General features: G+C 44.1%; 2 protein-coding genes across 3 annotated transcripts in view; one reads left to right on the forward strand and one right to left on the reverse strand.

Moving 5' to 3' along the window:
* The window catches only part of LOC137783671 (ras-specific guanine nucleotide-releasing factor RalGPS1), a 58,865-nt gene that overhangs the window by 36,369 nt on the left and 3,661 nt on the right, over positions 1-18,835 (reverse strand). The window contains 4 exon segments of the mRNA XM_068573873.1: positions 12,641-12,767; positions 14,143-14,235; positions 15,451-15,540; positions 17,097-17,180. Of these exon segments, the coding sequence (XP_068429974.1) occupies positions 12,641-12,767; positions 14,143-14,235; positions 15,451-15,540; positions 17,097-17,180 (394 nt within the window).
* Positions 414-12,322, forward strand: LOC137784264 (angiopoietin-related protein 2-like). Of its 2 annotated transcripts, none has more exons than XM_068574800.1 (5): positions 414-753; positions 6,539-7,463; positions 9,045-9,259; positions 10,716-10,986; positions 11,562-12,322. In XM_068574800.1, the coding sequence occupies exons 2-5, from the start codon at positions 6,569-6,571 to the stop codon at positions 11,759-11,761; spliced, it is 1,581 nt and encodes a 526-aa protein (XP_068430901.1). In that variant the 5' UTR covers positions 414-753; positions 6,539-6,568; the 3' UTR covers positions 11,762-12,322. The 2 variants fall into 2 exon arrangements, with proteins under 2 accessions (XP_068430901.1, XP_068430902.1); XM_068574801.1 differs by having other exon boundaries at positions 9,066-9,259.

The following is an 18,835-nucleotide window of genomic DNA, read 5'->3' on the forward strand; positions in this document are numbered from 1 at the left end:
GGTAATAATCCATCAGTGTATTGGAAGTGCTGAGACGTGAAGTAAACGCCTTCCTTTCCCGCGGCCTCAGTGAGGAGCAAGTCAAGACCCACATGCTCCAAACCTGTGACCTCACTGCTGCCCGTCAGACCTCAACGGCTCCTCCACAGACGGAGTCCTGGGCCGGCTGGGGGAGAGCAGTGGAAAACACGGAGGGCTGGGAGATGCAGGTGGTGGCTAAGGCGAGAGGGGGGGGGGGGGGTTGGGGGCGGACTGCAGGGGACAAGGGGTTGGGTGGGAGCGCTGGTCGCCTCCGTCTTACTCCTCCGTGCTCTCCCTGTTCTTAAGGGGAGGGGAAAGGGGGCGTCTCCGTGGCTCACTGCTTAATTACTTCAAGAAGAAAAAAAAGAAGCGTCTCACTTGTGATGGCAAGAAGACAGCGGAGGGAGGCTGAGTCTCTGAGGTCGAGTCTCTGGGAGGACACAGATTCTAAGTGAGGGACAGGAGATGTCTGGAAGGTGGAGAGAAACCCTCAGCTGCAGATGAACTGAGCTCCAGCAGCAGAGCCCTTCTGCTGTTCGCTGCTGCGTGATTGGACACGCGGGACTCATTCAACACGTCGTCACAGCCGGACGCTTTCCTCATGGGGCTCTTCTGACAGCAGGTGACGGGAATATTATGAGGAAGTTCCTCTGAGAAAATTACGGACAAACGCGGAGGAAATGAGGAGCGACTGACTCAAGAGGGAGCTTAAGGAAACAAAGACAGGAGGAGGTGAGTAAGGAAATTATGACTTTTTAAAAAAATATATTTTATATGCAGCACACTGAGGACTGGATTGTGCTCTGTACTAACTGTACCAACATAGTTTTTACACTTAACATACTGTTTTCTTCCCTATGCCCCACTTTAAAGATGTTACAACACACTTAATCTTCTCTGACAGTGTGGTTAATATCTGTATAAAATATTTAAACCCAAAACGCTTAGAGACGTCATGTGGAAACATTTTTATTTTACTTGGAGCGCGGCACATTTGATGAGTTGTGAGGGTGTGAACAGAGTAAGCATGACTTTCTGATTGACCCCTGTGGTTTGAGGAGTTCTCATCAATCACTATTTTATGTCAGGTGTTTCGGTGCAGCCAGTTGTTACGCTGGAGGACCTCAGGGCTTTATTGGGAACACTGACACCTTGTTGGTTTACTTCCCCAGCATGCGCATCATTTTGGTAAAACCTGTTTTCTTTTGGTTCATGAGAAGAGATGACACTGCTCGCTCTGTGTTTTAAGACGTACGACTCGTTCACAATGCAAACCGTGACGCAAATCCACTTCCACCGGTCCTCCGTACACCTCTCCTCTGGAGTTAGTTTTCATAGGATGTAAAAAATAAACAAATAACTAATGTGGCTTTACTTACTTGCTACATTTCATTAAATACAAATCTACAGGTGACAGTACAATAAGGTCAAAGTGGCTGAAAGACACAGGACTTTCCCCCAGGACGCTGCTGTTTGTGTCCCGTGTGAAGTCAATGTTGACTTATTGACCTCACTACGTAGCCCTGCTCCGTAGTGATTCTAACCCAAACCTAGTCACGTCGTGTTGTTGCCTAAACTCAGCGGGCTCCTGCTGCTGGAGCACTGTGCAGGAACACTTTCCACAAGACATGGTTTGAGCCTCTGTAGAGGATGCATTGAATAAGTGTGAAACTATTGGCATCGAAAAGAAAACGCTCCACAGGGAACCTTTAACGTTCCTTGAAAAACTAATTCAAGAGATCCTTCATTTGTTTACACAAAGCTGCTGGGATATTAACTACATCCCTTCCATAAAACCAACACCTCTGGTCCACTCAGGACTTGGCAGGACGGGGTGAAAAAAAGAAGAACAAACGATCCTCACGATGAGGTCAGTTGTGTGGCGTGTAATTGTGCGATGATGTAAAGACTCAAAGTGAGCCACGTTACAGTCGGGAGAGCGCCGCTGCTGTGGTTGGCTAACGGTCGGCTACGCCACAGCACTGAGGCTGAGGGAGCCCTTCAGCTGAGCAGCAGGACGTTAGTCAGACGGCTCTCCTGCTTGCACTCATTCAGCTTCAGACACACAGACCATTCACTCACTTAGGCACCAATTCTGCTGATTGAGGAGGGGAGGGCGTACCTCACCCCCCACCCTCTCCCTCTTGCTTTGACAAGCTCCACAGGCCTGTCACGACAGACGTTGATGTGCGTTTGCAGGCGGAGACGGGTGGCGCGCACCCCGGCAACTGTTCCTGCAGGGTGTCCATGTGTGAGAAGGAAGACAAGACGTGGTGGCAAAGATAGATGAGGGGGGGGCGTGACCAATTCATTTATCACTTTTGTTTCCGCTGAGCGACTGTGACGTCTACCGCAGAGAGCTGTGTTTGTTCTCTGTGAGGTCGTATAAGTGTTCGCTTTTCAAAAACTTGTTTTTTTCAAGTGGTTGGCCTGACAGATGGGGATCTTGGCCTGGACTGGTTCTACTGGGATCCATGCTGCATTTCCAAGTGACAAAGAGAGCTGACATGCTGTGACACACTGTAGCCATGGCCACTGACATCTCTGCAGAGTGTGTGTGTGTGTGTGTGTGTGTGTGTGTGTGTGTGTGTGTGTGTGTGTGTGTGTGTAAAAGTTACAAAATACAACCTTTTGGTTTCGTGTTCAGGGACAGGAAGCGTCGCCGAGGACACCAATAGAAAGTCAATTAGGATCCTTTTTCAGGGCGGACACATAATTGAAACGCATCCTCGAGACTCTGCAACAGTCAGGCCAAGTGACGTAGCATTTAATATCAAGAAGACAACTTGTGGGGTTTCTGGTTTGTACTTAACGTTACAGTTTTCTTCGACCTAAGTATGTGGTTTGGTTGCCTCAACATGACTGCACTTAATTTGAGTTCAGGTAATGTCTCGGAAAAAGTCGTTCGAAGCAACACAAAAAATGATTTTAATCCGTGACGTTTTTACTTATTGCCATGAGACTGATGTGTGAGCGTAACTTGACGTCAGCTTCCCTGACAAAGTTGACTTGAAGCATTTTTAACAACAGGATCTTCAGCCACGAGACTGTAGGAATAACCCTGTCTTGAGGTCTTGTTGCAGATCCTAATTAGACAGTTATATGAGCCAACCATAATGTATTTTAAAGACCTAAGTAACTGGTTTTGTTGACTGAATTTTTTTTATTTAACGTAATGTCAACAGAAAAGTTTTTCAAAGCGACATTAAAAATGCAAACAAACCGTGTTCCACCTGTGCACAAAACCAACAGGTTTTATTACGTGTTGTGTTGTGTTTCGACGCCAGCGTTGCTGACAAAGACATTTACAGCCCTCATGAGTAAAACCACATCGTTAGATAGAAACAAATGGCATCAAGAAGTTGCCATGTGTGATTGCCTTCCTGCTCAGTTCCTCTGGGGCCGGGCTGGATTACTTTGTCATGTTCACGCAGGAAATGAACACTTTATCTTCTTTAGAGCGCACAGGGAGATGTAAAGCCTGCACAAGAGAGATGGAGTGCAGCTCTGGAGGAACACATCACAGGATTCCATTCAACAAGTTTTGTGACAATTCAATCTGCGAAAATAAAGGATAACCAAATAATAATAATGAATCCCCTCTGTGAGTCTGATCAAACAAACGCAGAACCAGAATAACGGCGCTGCAGCATTTCAAGACATCACGTCATGATTTAGAAAAAGGTGGAACATTCTCCAGTGGGAAATCAGTGGGATTGTTAAACGAGCTACAGGTACATTTACGGGAGCGCAGAGCCGAGAAGCCAAATGGAAACAAATGGCTGATCCACCGATTCTACCACAGCTGGCATATTCATCACTCCCACCACATGCATTAACAACATGGCTCCTATGGAAACAATACGCTCAGTCTCTTTAAATGCACGCACGCACACGCACGCACACGCACGCACACGCACGCACACGCACGCACACACACACACCCTCCAGGGAAAAAAATCACACCTCCCACAATAATTTCTATCAGGAGCTCCTAGTTATGTTCATCCATTTTCCATTTTCACAACTTCAGACGGCCACAAGTTGGGTTTGTTAAATGGAGAGGGAACGCTGCCCGACCAAAGTAGGTGTCTAAAGACACGTCTCCATCTCAAGATAATGATAACAATATTTGCTTTTCTTCGTTTCATTTGAAACTGAGGCAGTAGAGAACCAATGCACCATCGGCTCAATGTCTCTTTTATTCCTTTTCTCTACTATTTGCCAAACCAACATAACCAACATAGACACGATGGAACATTCTAAAAATGACAAACTCCTAAATTAAGCAGGGATTTTAAACAGTCAAAAAATATTGAAAAAATGTCCGTCTCAACTTTCCAGAGTAAAGGTGACATCTTCAAACCTTGTTGTCTTCAACCAACAGACCGAAACAGAACACAATCAGTTTACTGTGATGTAAAGAGACAAATTGTCACGAGCTGAAGACAATGTTTTAACCAAATACAGCGACTAACTGCTCGAGCTCGACTCTTGAAGCTCATATTCATGAGCGACAAAGAAAGACTTGAAAGAACAGATGCCCTTGCTGTGTCCATTTCGGACTACATAATATTAACATCTCCGCTTCAGAGACAGAAACAAGGCCAATCTCCAAACCCACTGATGAAAAATCTAAAAAAAAAAAGTCAAGGCCAGTCATGATCTGTTAAGATCAGTAAAATTATACAGACAGAATTATACAGACAGCGTCTGCATTCTATAAAAGGCTCGAGTCATTTTTGCATGAGCAATCGTGATATTATAATTTACACTTTGGCTCCTGTGATGTTTGACTCAAATGTCGAGATGCTGCGGAGTAGCAAAGATGTTCCGATTGTTTTAATGTTGTTTTCTGTGGGGGTCTGCTTCGGTAGAAACGGGTCAGTACCACAGTAACACTCCGCCTCTTTGTGTCTTGTGTCACTGAACATTCCAAAGCTATGATGGATCTTTTCCCCTCGAGACCAAGAGAATCATCATCAAAACACAACGTGCCTTTATACGAGCGTCGAGCCGACGCTGGAAACAAGGAACGCGTTTGCTAGAGCAAAGCCGGATCTTTCAACAAAGACCTGCTGGTCTTTGTTGAGGGGACGGTGCTGTGTGGCAGGAGCCGCTCACGAGGACCGCTTGTTGACTGGAGGGAAGCCAGGAAGCGTTGGGTTCTACGTTAGTGCATCCAGAAGCCAGCAGCGAAAGGGAACGGCACTCAACGGGCCAGCAATCTGCCAACATTTGTGTCATACATCATAGGAGTGGATTAATTGGATTATTTGAGGGATATTTAAATATATTATTACTAATCAAGGACACCAATTAGCAATATTTGTGTAAGAGTTTACAATTTTGTGAACAAAACCAAACTTTGTTTACATTTAAGGCCGTGTCCAGACGCCATAGAGAATCAACAATGTGCAATGTTTTAACTCTTAAACCATTGGACATCAGACTTTGAACTAAAACTCATATTATCAAATAGAAGAAAACATGGCTGAAGTGGAGGTTGCTAATGTTCAATCCAACGCTAAAAACATAAATGTTTTACCTTATAAAGAAGAGAGGGCCGTGATTCCCAGGCCGACACCGTCTCACGTTGTCCGCGTGTATATTATCATTAACATATTATCAGTGAAACGGTTAACATTTAAGGATTCTCAGAGACAGAGTGCGTCTGGCTCACAGGAACGGGTCGGGTCAAATGTGCATCGGCCGCTGTATAAAATATCTGTACCATCGCTGCGGCATGCAGTCGTGTTGATGGGTTATCAGATGCTGTGGTTGACAGCAGGACGCTGAGCGGGGCAGACAGAGAGAGGAGACTGCAGCAGAGTCAAAGTATCACATGTTTGAATGTATTTAGAAGCAAAAAGCGAGAAAAAGAAGGAAAAAAAACGCCTTTGATAATTGTAAGAATTATGAACATTGATGCCAATAATCGTCGAAGGCAGATGTTTGGTCCATGGTGGTATTACTTAGTGAATGAAGTGAGAATATGCATTTACTAGGGCTGGACAAAGGTGAACAAATTTAACTGATTAATCGCATGAGTTTTCTGCAATTAATCGCATTATGCGCCAAATTCAATAGTAAAGTAAAAACTAGTGTATATTGCAGCTTTTATATTAAAGTAATGTTATCAGAACATTATAACAGCAACTAACCCGAACCCAACAGCAAGTTAACATGCATACATGTGTAGTTTATAAATCTGTTTCCTTTTTTTTCCTGAACAGATACCAGAAGAAACATTTGTATTTTATCAGAAAAGAACATAAACAGTGTGTTCAGTAGTAAGGGTCCCTGTGAGGGACAAACCACTCCTTCTTTGGTCTATGTTCAGTTTGTTGCTTACCTTAAAAGATGTTAAAGAGCAGCAATTGATTCACTGCATACAAAAGCAATAAGTTCTCCTCTTTGAGAGAAGAGTAAAGATCCAGAAGTGATCCTGACTTAAAGTGCTGAGAAGTTAACAGTTAACTTGTCAGCGTTAGCATTTACTGATAATCTTTTCCAGAAACCATCTTGGCTTGGGAGCAGCAGGACTATGATTCTCCCTGTGGTGGTTCTGCTGGTGCTCGTGTTGCTCTCTGGCCCCGGGGCCTCCATCCAGGGAGACACTCAGGAAATCGGGGCGAGCGACGAGCTCTTGGAGAGAGAGTTCTTCTATGCGCCGAAGAGGCCAAAGCGCGCCGTGGTGGACCACAGCGCTTCCCAAACGGGCAAATGCTCCTACACCTTTATTGTGCCACAGCAGAAAAACAACGGGGCCATCTGTGTGAACTCCAAGGAGCCCGAGGACCTGCTGGAGAACCGGGTCAACAAGCAGGAGCTGGAGCTGCTCAACAGCGAGCTGCAGAAGCAGCGGCGGCAGATCGAAGCGCTGCAGCAGCTGGTGGAAGTGGACGGAGGGGTGATCAACGAAGTCAAGCTGCTGCGCAAAGAGAGCCGCAACATGAACTCCAGAGTCACGCAGCTCTACATGCAGCTGCTGCACGAGATCATCCGCAAACGGGATAACGCCCTCGAGGCGTCCCAGCTGGAGACCCGCGTGCTCAACCACACTCAGGAGATGGGGAGGCTGACCTTGCGCTACCGCGACCTGGAACACAAGTACCAGCACCTGTCGGCCATCGCGAACAACCAGAGTGCCCTCCTGGTGCAGCTGGAGGAGAACTGTAAACGGGGAGAACACCCGTATGGCGGGGGGCAGGACCGGAGCCGCCCGGCCCGCCCGGCGCCTCCCGTGATCCCTCAGCCTCCTGTACAGATGCCCCCGTTGTCTCCTGGAGGCTACAGACCCTACCATCCACCCACGTACCCCCGCCACGCCAACAACCCCATGTACAACGAGATACAGAACGACCAGAACGCCAAGGCATTACCACCTCCACTGGCCACGATGCCGAGCGCGACGGACAGCTTCACCAGCGAGCCCTCTGGTGAGTAGATGCCCGTCCGCCCACACACACATTTTAACTTAAATTTGTATATTACTTAGTTCTAATTGTAAATACTCTGTCGACCTAATTGTACATATTCATGCTCCATTTTTATAGCACTCTGTTTAATGTTTATTGTTAAATGTTTAATGTCATGCGCCTTCCAACAGGACAAATTCCTTATATGAACAAACATACTTGGCAAAAAATGGTTTTCAGATTCCGACACAGGCCACACCTTCTCCGTGATTTCACAAATCCTGTGGAGACGTTTTTCTCAATAACTGCAGAGCTATTCATACCGGTAGCGATGCAGCGGAGCAATGAAAGGCTGAAATAGATCTGTGCGGGCAGAAAATCAGCGCCTGGCAATTTGCCAATTGTTGTTGTTAAAGGCCATTTTATTAAAATGATCGGAGTGAATTTGAGTTCCCTCTGCTAAACAGTTGACCTATTTGCAAAATAAGTTAGTGTCTTAAGCTTTCTTAGTGTGACGGAGCACTTTAGGTTGGTACAGGTACAAGAGATTTAAATAGAATCCTTTGCCTTTAATTGGACAGCGAGGAAGTGGGCGGGCTTAGATCGTATGAAGCACAATACGGCGCTACAGAGGAGTGTGGCTCCACACACGGATGATTGTTGGTTGAAAGTGATTGGTTCGGGCTGACGTGAGCACACGTCATATTGTGTTTTGATGAGTGGCTGAATAGTGACATGAGTTTAAAAATGAGGGATAACATTAGACCATAAAGACAACTGGCTATTAGCTACGTCTGATCACGGCTGGGCTTGGACTTGATCCCAGCTGCTGTTTAGCCAATGCTGCCAGTTAACTGAACCTGCATGTGTTTGGACTGTGGGAGTAAGCTGATGAATCTGGGGGAAACCCACACGGGCACGAGGAAAACACAAACTCCATATGTAACAACTGAGCCACCCAAAAGCCCTTCTTCTTGCTGGGAGGGAACAGTGGTAACCAACACCAACAAACAAAAACATGTAAAGCCCAAAAAACAAACAAATAAAACAAACTGAATTAGCAGCTAATGTTTCAGACTTTTCAGTGAAATAACTATTAGAAAACTACGAGAAAACTATTACAGAAGGCATGTGGTATCCCGTGTATGGTCCATATCCTCAGCCTGATTTATGCCTCATTCTAGTGATTTCCTGCACTAAAGTTTTCCAGAATGCTACAAAACGTAAAGCTTTCCAAGACTGCGAAGTGGACGCATGACAGCAGTCTCTCGGGTGCACAATGGTGTTAGGAGACTTAAGTACAGCCGTTTAAACGTGTCCTCTCCATGTGATGTCCTCTGTGGTTACTAAGAAATGCAGTGCAGTTTTGCTCACTGTAATATCTCCTGCCAGGATCACAGACACTGGAAAGCATTTGTCATCTTTGGCAAATACTACATATGGTCAGCAGTGACTTCTCTTTTCCTGGAGCCCTTTGACCAAATGTTTTACCATTCGGTTTGATGTTGCAATGTCGGTTAGCTGCGCAGGTTGTTAGAATTAAAATGGTGATGACGATAGCATGTCTGGGGAAACGAATGCCAGTCATGAAAGCTTTTGTAGATCCTTTTGTCTCCCCTGCAGGTCCTTTCAAAGACTGTCTAGAGGCTCGGGAGGCCGGATACACCACCAACGGCATGTACCTCGTGAAGCCAGACAACGGCAACCAGCTCATGCAGGTTTGGTGTGACCAGAGACACGACCCTGGTGGCTGGACTGTCATTCAGAGACGTCAGGATGGCTCTGTGAACTTCTTTAGAAACTGGGAGACCTACAAGGTAATAAGGATCAGAGCTCATACTCACAAGGTTTAATATGTATGTGTGTGTACAAGTACACAGATTGAGTAGAAGTGGAACAAATCCAAGCACAAGCAGGGGCTACTCGAGTGGAAGACAGGGATTAAGGGACAGCTTTATAACATCTGAACGTGAAACCAATAATAAAGATAAATAAAGAGAGACATTAAATACATATTCCACTACTTAAGTCATTGCTCAATAATCAGACTGGAGCTCCTCTAATATGCTATTTTTGTTCCGACAATTCTTAAAAACGCAGCTTGTCAGAGTCATTGAACACCAACACCTTGTCAGCAGCAGCACATCAGTCGTCTCAGGGCCGCTTAATGCATTTAGCGGTAAAACAACAGTTTTCAATCGCTGCTCAAAACACAACGAGATGGAAGACAAACGACTTGAAGCTGAATGACATGCTGCGTGTCAAGAGCAAAGACAGTTGTGTTAGTTACTAACTGAAGTTCATCTGTTCACCAGTAACATTAAAATAGCAGTGTCGCTTCATAAAAGTTGGAAAACTAAGTTTTAGGTGCATTGTACTACAATATATTAACAATAAATGTGGACAACTAGAAAGAAGAAATATGTAACAGCTGAGATAATAATGATGAAAAATTGGATCCATTGTTTTAAAATACAAAAATAGTATAAATAAAGAAGGATAATAGTCTTAAACGCACTGTATAAATAAACCAGAGTGCAGTTGAAATATTACACAAATGATTGTAGCGAACAGTCCGTCATGTAGACAAAGCGTTTGGCAAATCGATTTTGTTGTGTAAGACGTGAGTAAGAACAACCCAACGTCCAATCTATGAGCTCACATGCTCTCATTGTTGCATGGCAGTGATCCAAGGACCGCTGTGTGTCCCAGTTACTGCTGCATGTACGTAACCCGACGTTACGTACATGCTGGTGCACAGTAAAACCTTAATTGGCCAAAGATTAACATTGTGTGGTCTAAAGTGTGGACATCCCAATATGGATACTCTTCTCAGAACTTTAAAACTTAAGACCAAAGTACAGAGGCATACTTCCAAGTTGTCCCCCAACCCAATCACTCCCCAACCCACCCTCAATGAGTCAACCAGGCACTTAAAGCCAATTGCACGCACACATTTGGCCGGGACGAGGACTCCCTCCTGATTGAACCCATGTGTGATGTAATTGAAACCAGTGATTCAGACACACCGAGCTCTGGTGGAGAGGATCTTAAACATGACCCGCCGCTATGCCATTGCCCTCGGCCTCTCACTCCGACATCGTACCAGCCTTTCACAGATGCTTAGAAAACATGAGCGCTTTGTTGTTGGAAGGCCGCAGCTTCATCCAAGGGGAGGAGGCGCAGCTTCTTTCTCGTAAACGGTGAACCACGTGTTTGGAACAGTAGGAGTGAAGTACTACTGAGCAGTTAACTTTATTTCTCCTTTCACAGCAAGGGTTTGGAAACATTGACGGCGAATACTGGTTGGGCCTGGAGAACATCTACTGGCTGACCAACCAGGGCACCTACAAGCTGCTGGTTTCTCTTGAAGACTGGACCGGACGCAAGACCTTTGCGGAGTACGCCAGCTTCCGTGTGGAGTCCGAGGACGACTTCTACAAGCTGCGCGTGGGCCGATACCACGGCAATGCCGGAGACTCGCTCACTTGGCACAACGGCAAGCAGTTCACCACACTGGACAGGGACCACGATGTCTACGCGGGTGAGTGCAATGCAGCGCAAGAGAAGTCATTCGCAACTGTTAGTGGTCTTTCACTTGCTAAAAACAACTAACATGACTGATTCAATATGTGGTCAGTCTTCACAGTAGTTCCAGCCCGATGCCGTGTAAACCACTCCTGTCTTTGAATGTGGGAAAGTAAAACTTAGTCTGAGTCAACAGATTCACTTTGACTTCCAGTCTTCCACTGGCCGCAAATCTCCCGCAGCATTCTCCTCGTCTTTCGCCATCTGCGGTATAGAATTTTTTGACATTCGTCTGGCGCTTAGCGACGCCAGACGAATGTGATTGGTTGGAAAAGGGCTCTGGCCACGTGAGACCAAGTCAAACATAAATGGCTGTGTCCATGGTTGTGTAAATACCCACAATGACACTTTCTGCTCCTGCTTTCTGCAGCATGCTGAGAGCTTGAGTATTAGACCTGATGAAGCCAATTCTGCAGGACCTTTATGTGCTTCACTGTTGGGCTCGATGATTAATGATCAATCATCACCTGAACCTCTGACCCAGAAGAGTGAGAAATTCCTCTGGTCTGATTTGATTCCTTGCGTCTCCAGGTAACTGTGCCCACTACCAGAAGGGAGGATGGTGGTATAACGCCTGCGCTCACTCCAACCTGAACGGCGTGTGGTACCGTGGCGGGCACTACCGCAGCCGTTACCAGGACGGCGTCTACTGGGCCGAGTTCAGAGGAGGAGCTTATTCTTTGAAGAAAGTGACCATGATGATAAGGCCCAACGCAAACATCTTCCATTAACACTTCAAAACGCAACAGATTTTACTGGACGAACATCAGAGGGTTTCTATGTCTAATGTATCACACAAAGCACAAATCCTTTGCTTTTTTCCTCTTGGTTGCCTTATATTCACAATGTAGCTTCAAATTGCAAAGGCCCATGCAGTGATGCGAGAGGATCTGTGCAGATTTCTTCAACATTTTATTCTACAGGTATGGCTGTTACTTCCAATGTATTAAGGGTGCAATATTAACCATTACAAATATATATTCAGATCTATTCTACAGGAGAGAAATCTGGTTATTTATTTTGATAAAGTATTTCTGATAATTGCTGTACATTTGGATTTGACAGTAGTCAAAACAATGGGTTGCAAGTCTTCTGACCTCCAGTACATTAACCAAACAGTTCAGTTCAGTTATTCCCTCTACCCACCAAAGGCTTCCTGGTCGGTGGCAAATATCAGTCACTGCATTAGTGTGCAGGTACAGTATTTACCAGGTATTCTGTGTATATATATGCTGTCTCATTAAGATTATTTTTGTATAGTCTGTATGTTATCAAACATTCAATAAACGATGTACAAGTCTGTGCGTGTCTCCAGTGATCAGTTCAATCGGCTACACTTTGATATCACGAGCCCAGAGAACACAAACCTCGAAGACAACCTGGCATATCAATTATTGTTAGAAGCAAGTGTGAATCAACATTCATTAATTGATAATTATACTGACTTCATCATTTCCAGTGTGCTCCAGTCCAAATGCCCCTCAGTGGAGCGTGCCTCCCTCCACCATTACTAAAATGTCTCCCCCCTTACAGTCAAGATGGCGGAAAAGATAGCAAAAACAGGGATTTATTATTTCCGTATCGTGCCAAAACACGGATGGAGGACTTACCGAGGTAAGGGATGCGAGGCACCATCTTCAGGGAGCGGATGTATTCCCTCATACGGGTGTAGTTCTCCTCTTTGGATGTCAGATAGTTGAGCTTCTCAAATGTGGCCTTGTCTTTCCGGCTGATCAGCTACAACAGAGAATACACACACACATACTCAGAGCCTTTTACCTGAGAGGCAAACACACAAACACCCCATCTCAATATCTTACCCCGATGTATTCCAAAGTCCCCAAGTACAGCGTTGGTAGTTTTTGCCCTCTTTACTGTGAGCACATTAGGCTCCGCTCATGTACAGCGAGTTAGCGGAGCTCTGCACTGCATCATCCTGAGTGAATTTAAACTCATTTGGCAGTATCTGCTTTTTCTTTCCTGCCAATACGTGACCCAATACTTTTGCTCAGGCACAAAGTTAGTGACGGAGTGGTATTGGTTTCCATCAACTGTACAAAAGAAAACTGAAAAGGGGGCTTGGCGGGTATATCAGCCCAGAATGTCCAGAAACAAAAAAATGTCAAAGTTGTTTATGCTCTTACTCTCACGGGTTCAATACTCTCTTTCAATCACAAGCACGCCAAGCGTAGCCAATCAGGGCGTGCCGACCCAAATATGAGCGTAACCCCGCAAGGCAGCACGGCCGCTGCCAAGCTATCCCCATTTCTCCTCCTTTCTTTTTCTCTCTCCTCAATGCCAGCTGCCTTTCTCCTCCCAGATGATATCAGCTGTGGATAACCAAAGTCAACGCAAGACATAAAACAACATGCCCAAAGGCCACAATAATAATAATAATAATAATAATAATAATAATAATAATAGTCTCTGAACGTCTGCCTTCAAGATAAAAAGCACATGTATCATCACAGTTAACACCACTGTGTAATCAGGAAGGGACGTTGTCTTTTGACATTTTTTTTGTGGTTGCTTCATAGATTGACAGAGAATGAACCAACAACTATTGATTCAATATTTTAATTATTTTTTATGTAAAAATAACCCTCCCATTGAAGACTGACATTGTCACTGTTTTCTGACATTTTAAGAACAGTAAACAAAGTTATTGAAGATGAAAAAGATTGCTTGTGGTTGCCACATTTTGACAACATTGAAAGTGAATATCAGGTCAGTAATCATTAAGCTCATTAAGTATGGTGGAAGTAGCGCGCTAGCTGCTAATTACACAAACTTTCACAACTTTGCTTCATCCACACACTCTTGTCACAGCGTCTGAAACGCACTTAACACACATCCAGGAAACTGTTGAGGAGCTGACTGCATGACCGATAACCAATCATCATTTCCACCACATGACTTTTGTTTATAAGTTCCTTTGAGCTTTGCCTTTGTGAATGCGAACTAGTTGGAAAATGTAAACACTACGTATCACCCTCGCATTGGTTCAATCCAGAAACTGGGCCTTTGGGTGTAGACCTGCTTCAGTATCTCTTTTTTCCCCCTACAGACAAACAAAATGTCGTCATTATAGTGATCGGCCATGTTGTCTTACCGCCCAGGTTTTGCTGAGTCTGAAGATGGGAGCGCTCTGCAGAGCAGACACCACCGACACCAGAGAATGAAGGTTGTTCAGCTCAAAGAGTTTCTGGGGACAAACACAGATATTTTATGAACATGCAAAGCATTACCCATGGTTTCACCAATACGTTCACGACCTGTTGGCACGGAAAAATGCACCTGGAGTTGGCTACAATTAAAAAAAACACCTGCATATAAATATATATATCGTTTCAATAAATGCCCCCTTGGCTCAGGGGTCAGGGTGCGTTTCTTTTGCCTCATCCGGCATCCTGCTGCCTCAAACAATGAGGATCAATATATAGCCCCCAACAAAGGCACTTGTTCCTCCCATTTGAGTGGAGTTTGATCAAAACTACACTAAGCGTCTGTTTTAGGAAACTACAGAACCTTTAAATACATACATTTAAAAAGTATACACTACCGTTCAAAGGTTTGGGGTCACCCCAGACACATTTTCAGTTTCTTTGCAATTTCTCTCATGGAATATCCTTCATTTCTAAGAACAAGAACAGACTGTAGAGTTTCACATGAAAGTTCTCTTTTTCTGGCCATTTTGAGAATATAATGAACCCACAAATGCTCGCTCAAAGGAAGGTCCGTTTCATAGCTTCTCTCACCAGCAGACCTGTTTTCAGCTGTGCTAACATAATTGCTTGTGACTGAGTAGCCAATAGAGCTAACATCTGACCACACTACACTGTAGCAGAGTTCATCCACCCCATCAGGACCAAAGCACTCCTTAATCACACTTCTTTTTATTGGGACAAAAGGTTGCCTAAAATTGCTGGACAATTAAATGGAAACACAGGTGTTCCCAACCGATGTATCCCAATCAACCAACCTTTTCTATGTTTAGGTGTCCTGGGAGTTTATTATTATCTGCTGCTCTGACCACAAGAGGAGAAAGGTTTCTGCAATCAGTGTCTGCTTTCCTCATCACTCCTTGTATCGTGTAATAAAGTACCTGGGCAGCTCGTTCATGCTGCAGCTTCAGAGACTGTCATTTTTTAATTTTTTAAATTGCGTCACAAGCAACTGAACGTGACTCATGAAAACAAAAAAACCACACGAAAGCACTTTAACAGCTGTTGGCTTCCGTTTCTACAATTGGGGTGTGTAGAAAATCAAATGTCTGATGATGGATGTTTCCATAATACTGAAAAGCGTAGCAAACATCACATGGAGCAAATCCTACTGTAACAATAACACAACATTCTGCCGTGCTCTGGTTTCAAAGTGATTTGTAAGAATAACTTAAATGTAACATGTTTCAACTCACCTTTGCTATTTTAACAAAATGGCTCAGTATTTCGGCTCGGATTTTGAGCGTTTGTGCAGTTAGGATTTCTCTCACCAGCCAAAAGCTCACCTGAAACAAAACAACCACATTTACAACCTTGCATGGTTGTAGAACTGCGGCAACCAGTCCTGTAGCAGTTTAAATCCATGTCTGTCCAATAATCAGACATTACATTTGTGTGAAATCATTCTAATAACATATCAAGTATTGAGATATGGTCAAAAAAATGTGTTTTGTAAGGTCACGGTGACCTTTGACCTCTAGAGTCCCAGTGGATGACAGCGCACGGACAGACTGACAACCTCAAAACATAATGCCTCCGGTCACGGCCGTTGCTAGAGCGGAGGCATAAAACCACACATGCAGCTCAGGTTCAACAGCTGCGCTTAAATAAAGTCGTCGGCGTGTCAAACAGCAAAGCAGCAGAAGTTGACAGACATGTCCTGACGTTTAGGGTCACGCTGGATTTTATCAACGTGACCCGGAACAAAATTGAATTTACCGGCTGAGTAGACCAAGCAGGAGAGAGTTTGAGGTCTTACAATTGGTGCCGGATCTTTTTCGGCAATAGTACAAGGAATTACTAAAAAGTATCATAAAGCCTGTAATGTATCCAGAGGGAGCTGCGTGACGTTTGATGAATGTCCTGTCAGAAAAAAATAAGATGGTGACGGCTAAACAAACAAACTCGAGGCTTCAAAACATCAGTCCACAAACACGGGGACTTCTTATAAACTTCTTATATTCAGTCTACACGTTAACCTTTTAGAAAACGTGCACAAAAATCCTCCTGCGCCCATATTAAGTCCTAGCATGCCCCATTCAGACAATCTTTTGGCATATAATACGTAATTTTTTCATTTCTGAACTGAACGACACCGTTTTTTGACTGAAACTCCTCTGATCTTCCTAACAGATCAAAGCTTTGTCTTATTGTGATTTTTGTTGCAGATTCCGATTCTTTAGGTCCTAATCTTTCTTATTGACCACTCCAGGGGGAATTTTTGGGGAATCTGGCTCATATCATGTTGGATATTTATAGTTATGATCAATATATCTTTAAAAAAGTGTTTGGTTTTTTTGCAGATATACACTTTTTTTCCCAAGTCTTTGCTGAACAAATACATACAATAAATACAAGTATTGGAATCAATGTGGGATTCCTACGACGACTCAAACACAGGGGAAAAGAGATCAAGAGAAAAAATTGGTTCCACAGGCATTTTTGGGGAATCTGGCTCATATAATGCCGGATGTTCATAGTTATTATCAAAATATCTTTTAAAAGTTTTTTTTTTTTTTTGCAGATGTTAAAATTTGCAAAAAAGTATTGGACTTAATTTGGGGTTTCTACAACGACTCAAACACAGAGGAAAAGCGGTCTGGAGACAAAATTGGTTGGACAGTTTTTAACGGGTAGAAACCAACAGCGATAGAATCCGTCACCGAGCTTCTGCGGGTCATGCTCAAGTAAAGGAAGAGTTTCACCGTCTTCTATCAAGTAGGGAATGATGATGTTTATACACTAGAACAGCTTCAAGATCTTTGAGACCAACCTGCTTTGTTCTGAATATTATCTCATGTTCATAAACTATGGAAGAGATTAGAGCATGAAACAGACGTACCTGGTTGAACCTCCGTGTGAACGCGACCACGTTAGGGGACAACCTGTGCTTCTCTTTCCCATTCCATCCGCAGCTGGCCAGCTCCTGCCAATCAGAACGTCACATCAAGCAACACTAATTTAAGGACTTAACATGAACCAATACCGTCCTATCGACTTGCATTGGGAAAGAGAGGTCTGGAATATTTATTCATTCATTATTACTAGATCTTTAAAAGCTGTAAACCTGGAACATAAAGTACAGCTGAGGCTGATGGGAATGTCAGCTTTGGGCCATAAACCAAGTATTGGACAAATTTAGACCCAATGAGAACACAACATGAAGAGTCAGGGAATTCATCCTAAAAGAGAGACAAATGTTTGTATGAAATTAAATGACATTTCATCCAATACATGTTACGCCAATTTACTCCAAACCACAAATGTCAACCTCAAGGCGGTGCTAAGAGAAAGCTCGTCAGTAGGAGTTATCCTCTGGGGGGAGTCAAGTATCTTTGTTCAAATTCTATGGCAGATTCCAGAAAATCACTGGGATACTCCAGCGGACCGGTCTGCAGACACTGCCATCCACAGAGCCGTGCCGCTACCATGGCTGAATATGGAAGGAAAATCCTTGGAATGGGTGTGGACATGGTCATGACCTCACAGTACAGACACATTGCCTGACCCTGGTACATAAACTAGGGATATCCAACTTAAAACAGCAGAGATTAACAGGCTTTACTTTAGGATTTACTTTTGCGCCAATCTAAATCACAACGATGAGATAACTTGCACTGAACCGTGTTGGACAGACTTAACAGCGTGCTCGCCACCGACCATTCTTCCAAATAAAAGAGTGTGTTGAATGAGGGAACTGCAATGTTCACCATGAGCTTGAGAGAGCTCGAGCTTGAGTTCATTTCTAACGTCTCTGCCTGGTTCGTTCCCTGCATACGGTCTATGTAGAGCCTGTGGTGGGAAGGAAATCCTTCAGGGCAGAGCAGTGCCTGGAATGTCACTGACTAACAAGGAGAGGGTAAGCTGGGTTCCAGTGGAGAGTTCAACCGCTAAGGCCGGTCTGGGTTCAGCTGAGTGGCAACAGCTGTGAAGGCATTAGAAGTATTTGAACCAGAGGGAGGACTGATCTTCCTGTGGAGAGGAGTAGATCTCTAAAGGGGTTCCCTGCAAACACACTTTTGATGTTTAGGGACTGTTGTACATCTAATCTGATACAAATGACAACGAATCAGATCAGAGTCACGGATTGGAGCACAGAGCGGACCAACACAAAAGAAAAAAAGGGAGCATATAGAACTTTTAGAGATCTCCTATTGCTTTTTTTAAGTCAAGAACCCATCAAATATCCTTTTCCTTTGTTCTAGTCATGTCTTATTGTAAACAGCTCATTATTCATCTTTAATATCTATTCATGTTGAGAAAATCTTTCAAAACAACAGGCTTAACAAAGTTTCTCTCCAGCACTACATTTTACTATTAGATAAACACATCACGATAACATAATAGTTTACCTTGGCCCAATTCTCATTTTCACAGAACAGCGCCTGAACGCATCACAGTGTAACTGAGCAGAACCTTCCTTCTCCTCCTGTTGATTTGTGGTTTACAATGTGATATTACCAGAGAGCAGGGACTAGAAAAGCATAAAGGATGTCCTGCGCACATATTGCACCGAGTATTGGCGGATAATCTGTTTCACGCTCACATACCAAACTGTTACACCACTAGTTTGAGATCGGT

The sequence above is a fragment of the Clinocottus analis genome, unplaced genomic scaffold (genome assembly GCF_023055335.1).
Source record: "Clinocottus analis isolate CAN_PGR_092001 unplaced genomic scaffold, fCliAna1.0.p SCAF_13, whole genome shotgun sequence".
NCBI classification, from domain to species: domain Eukaryota; kingdom Metazoa; phylum Chordata; class Actinopteri; order Perciformes; family Cottidae; genus Clinocottus; species Clinocottus analis.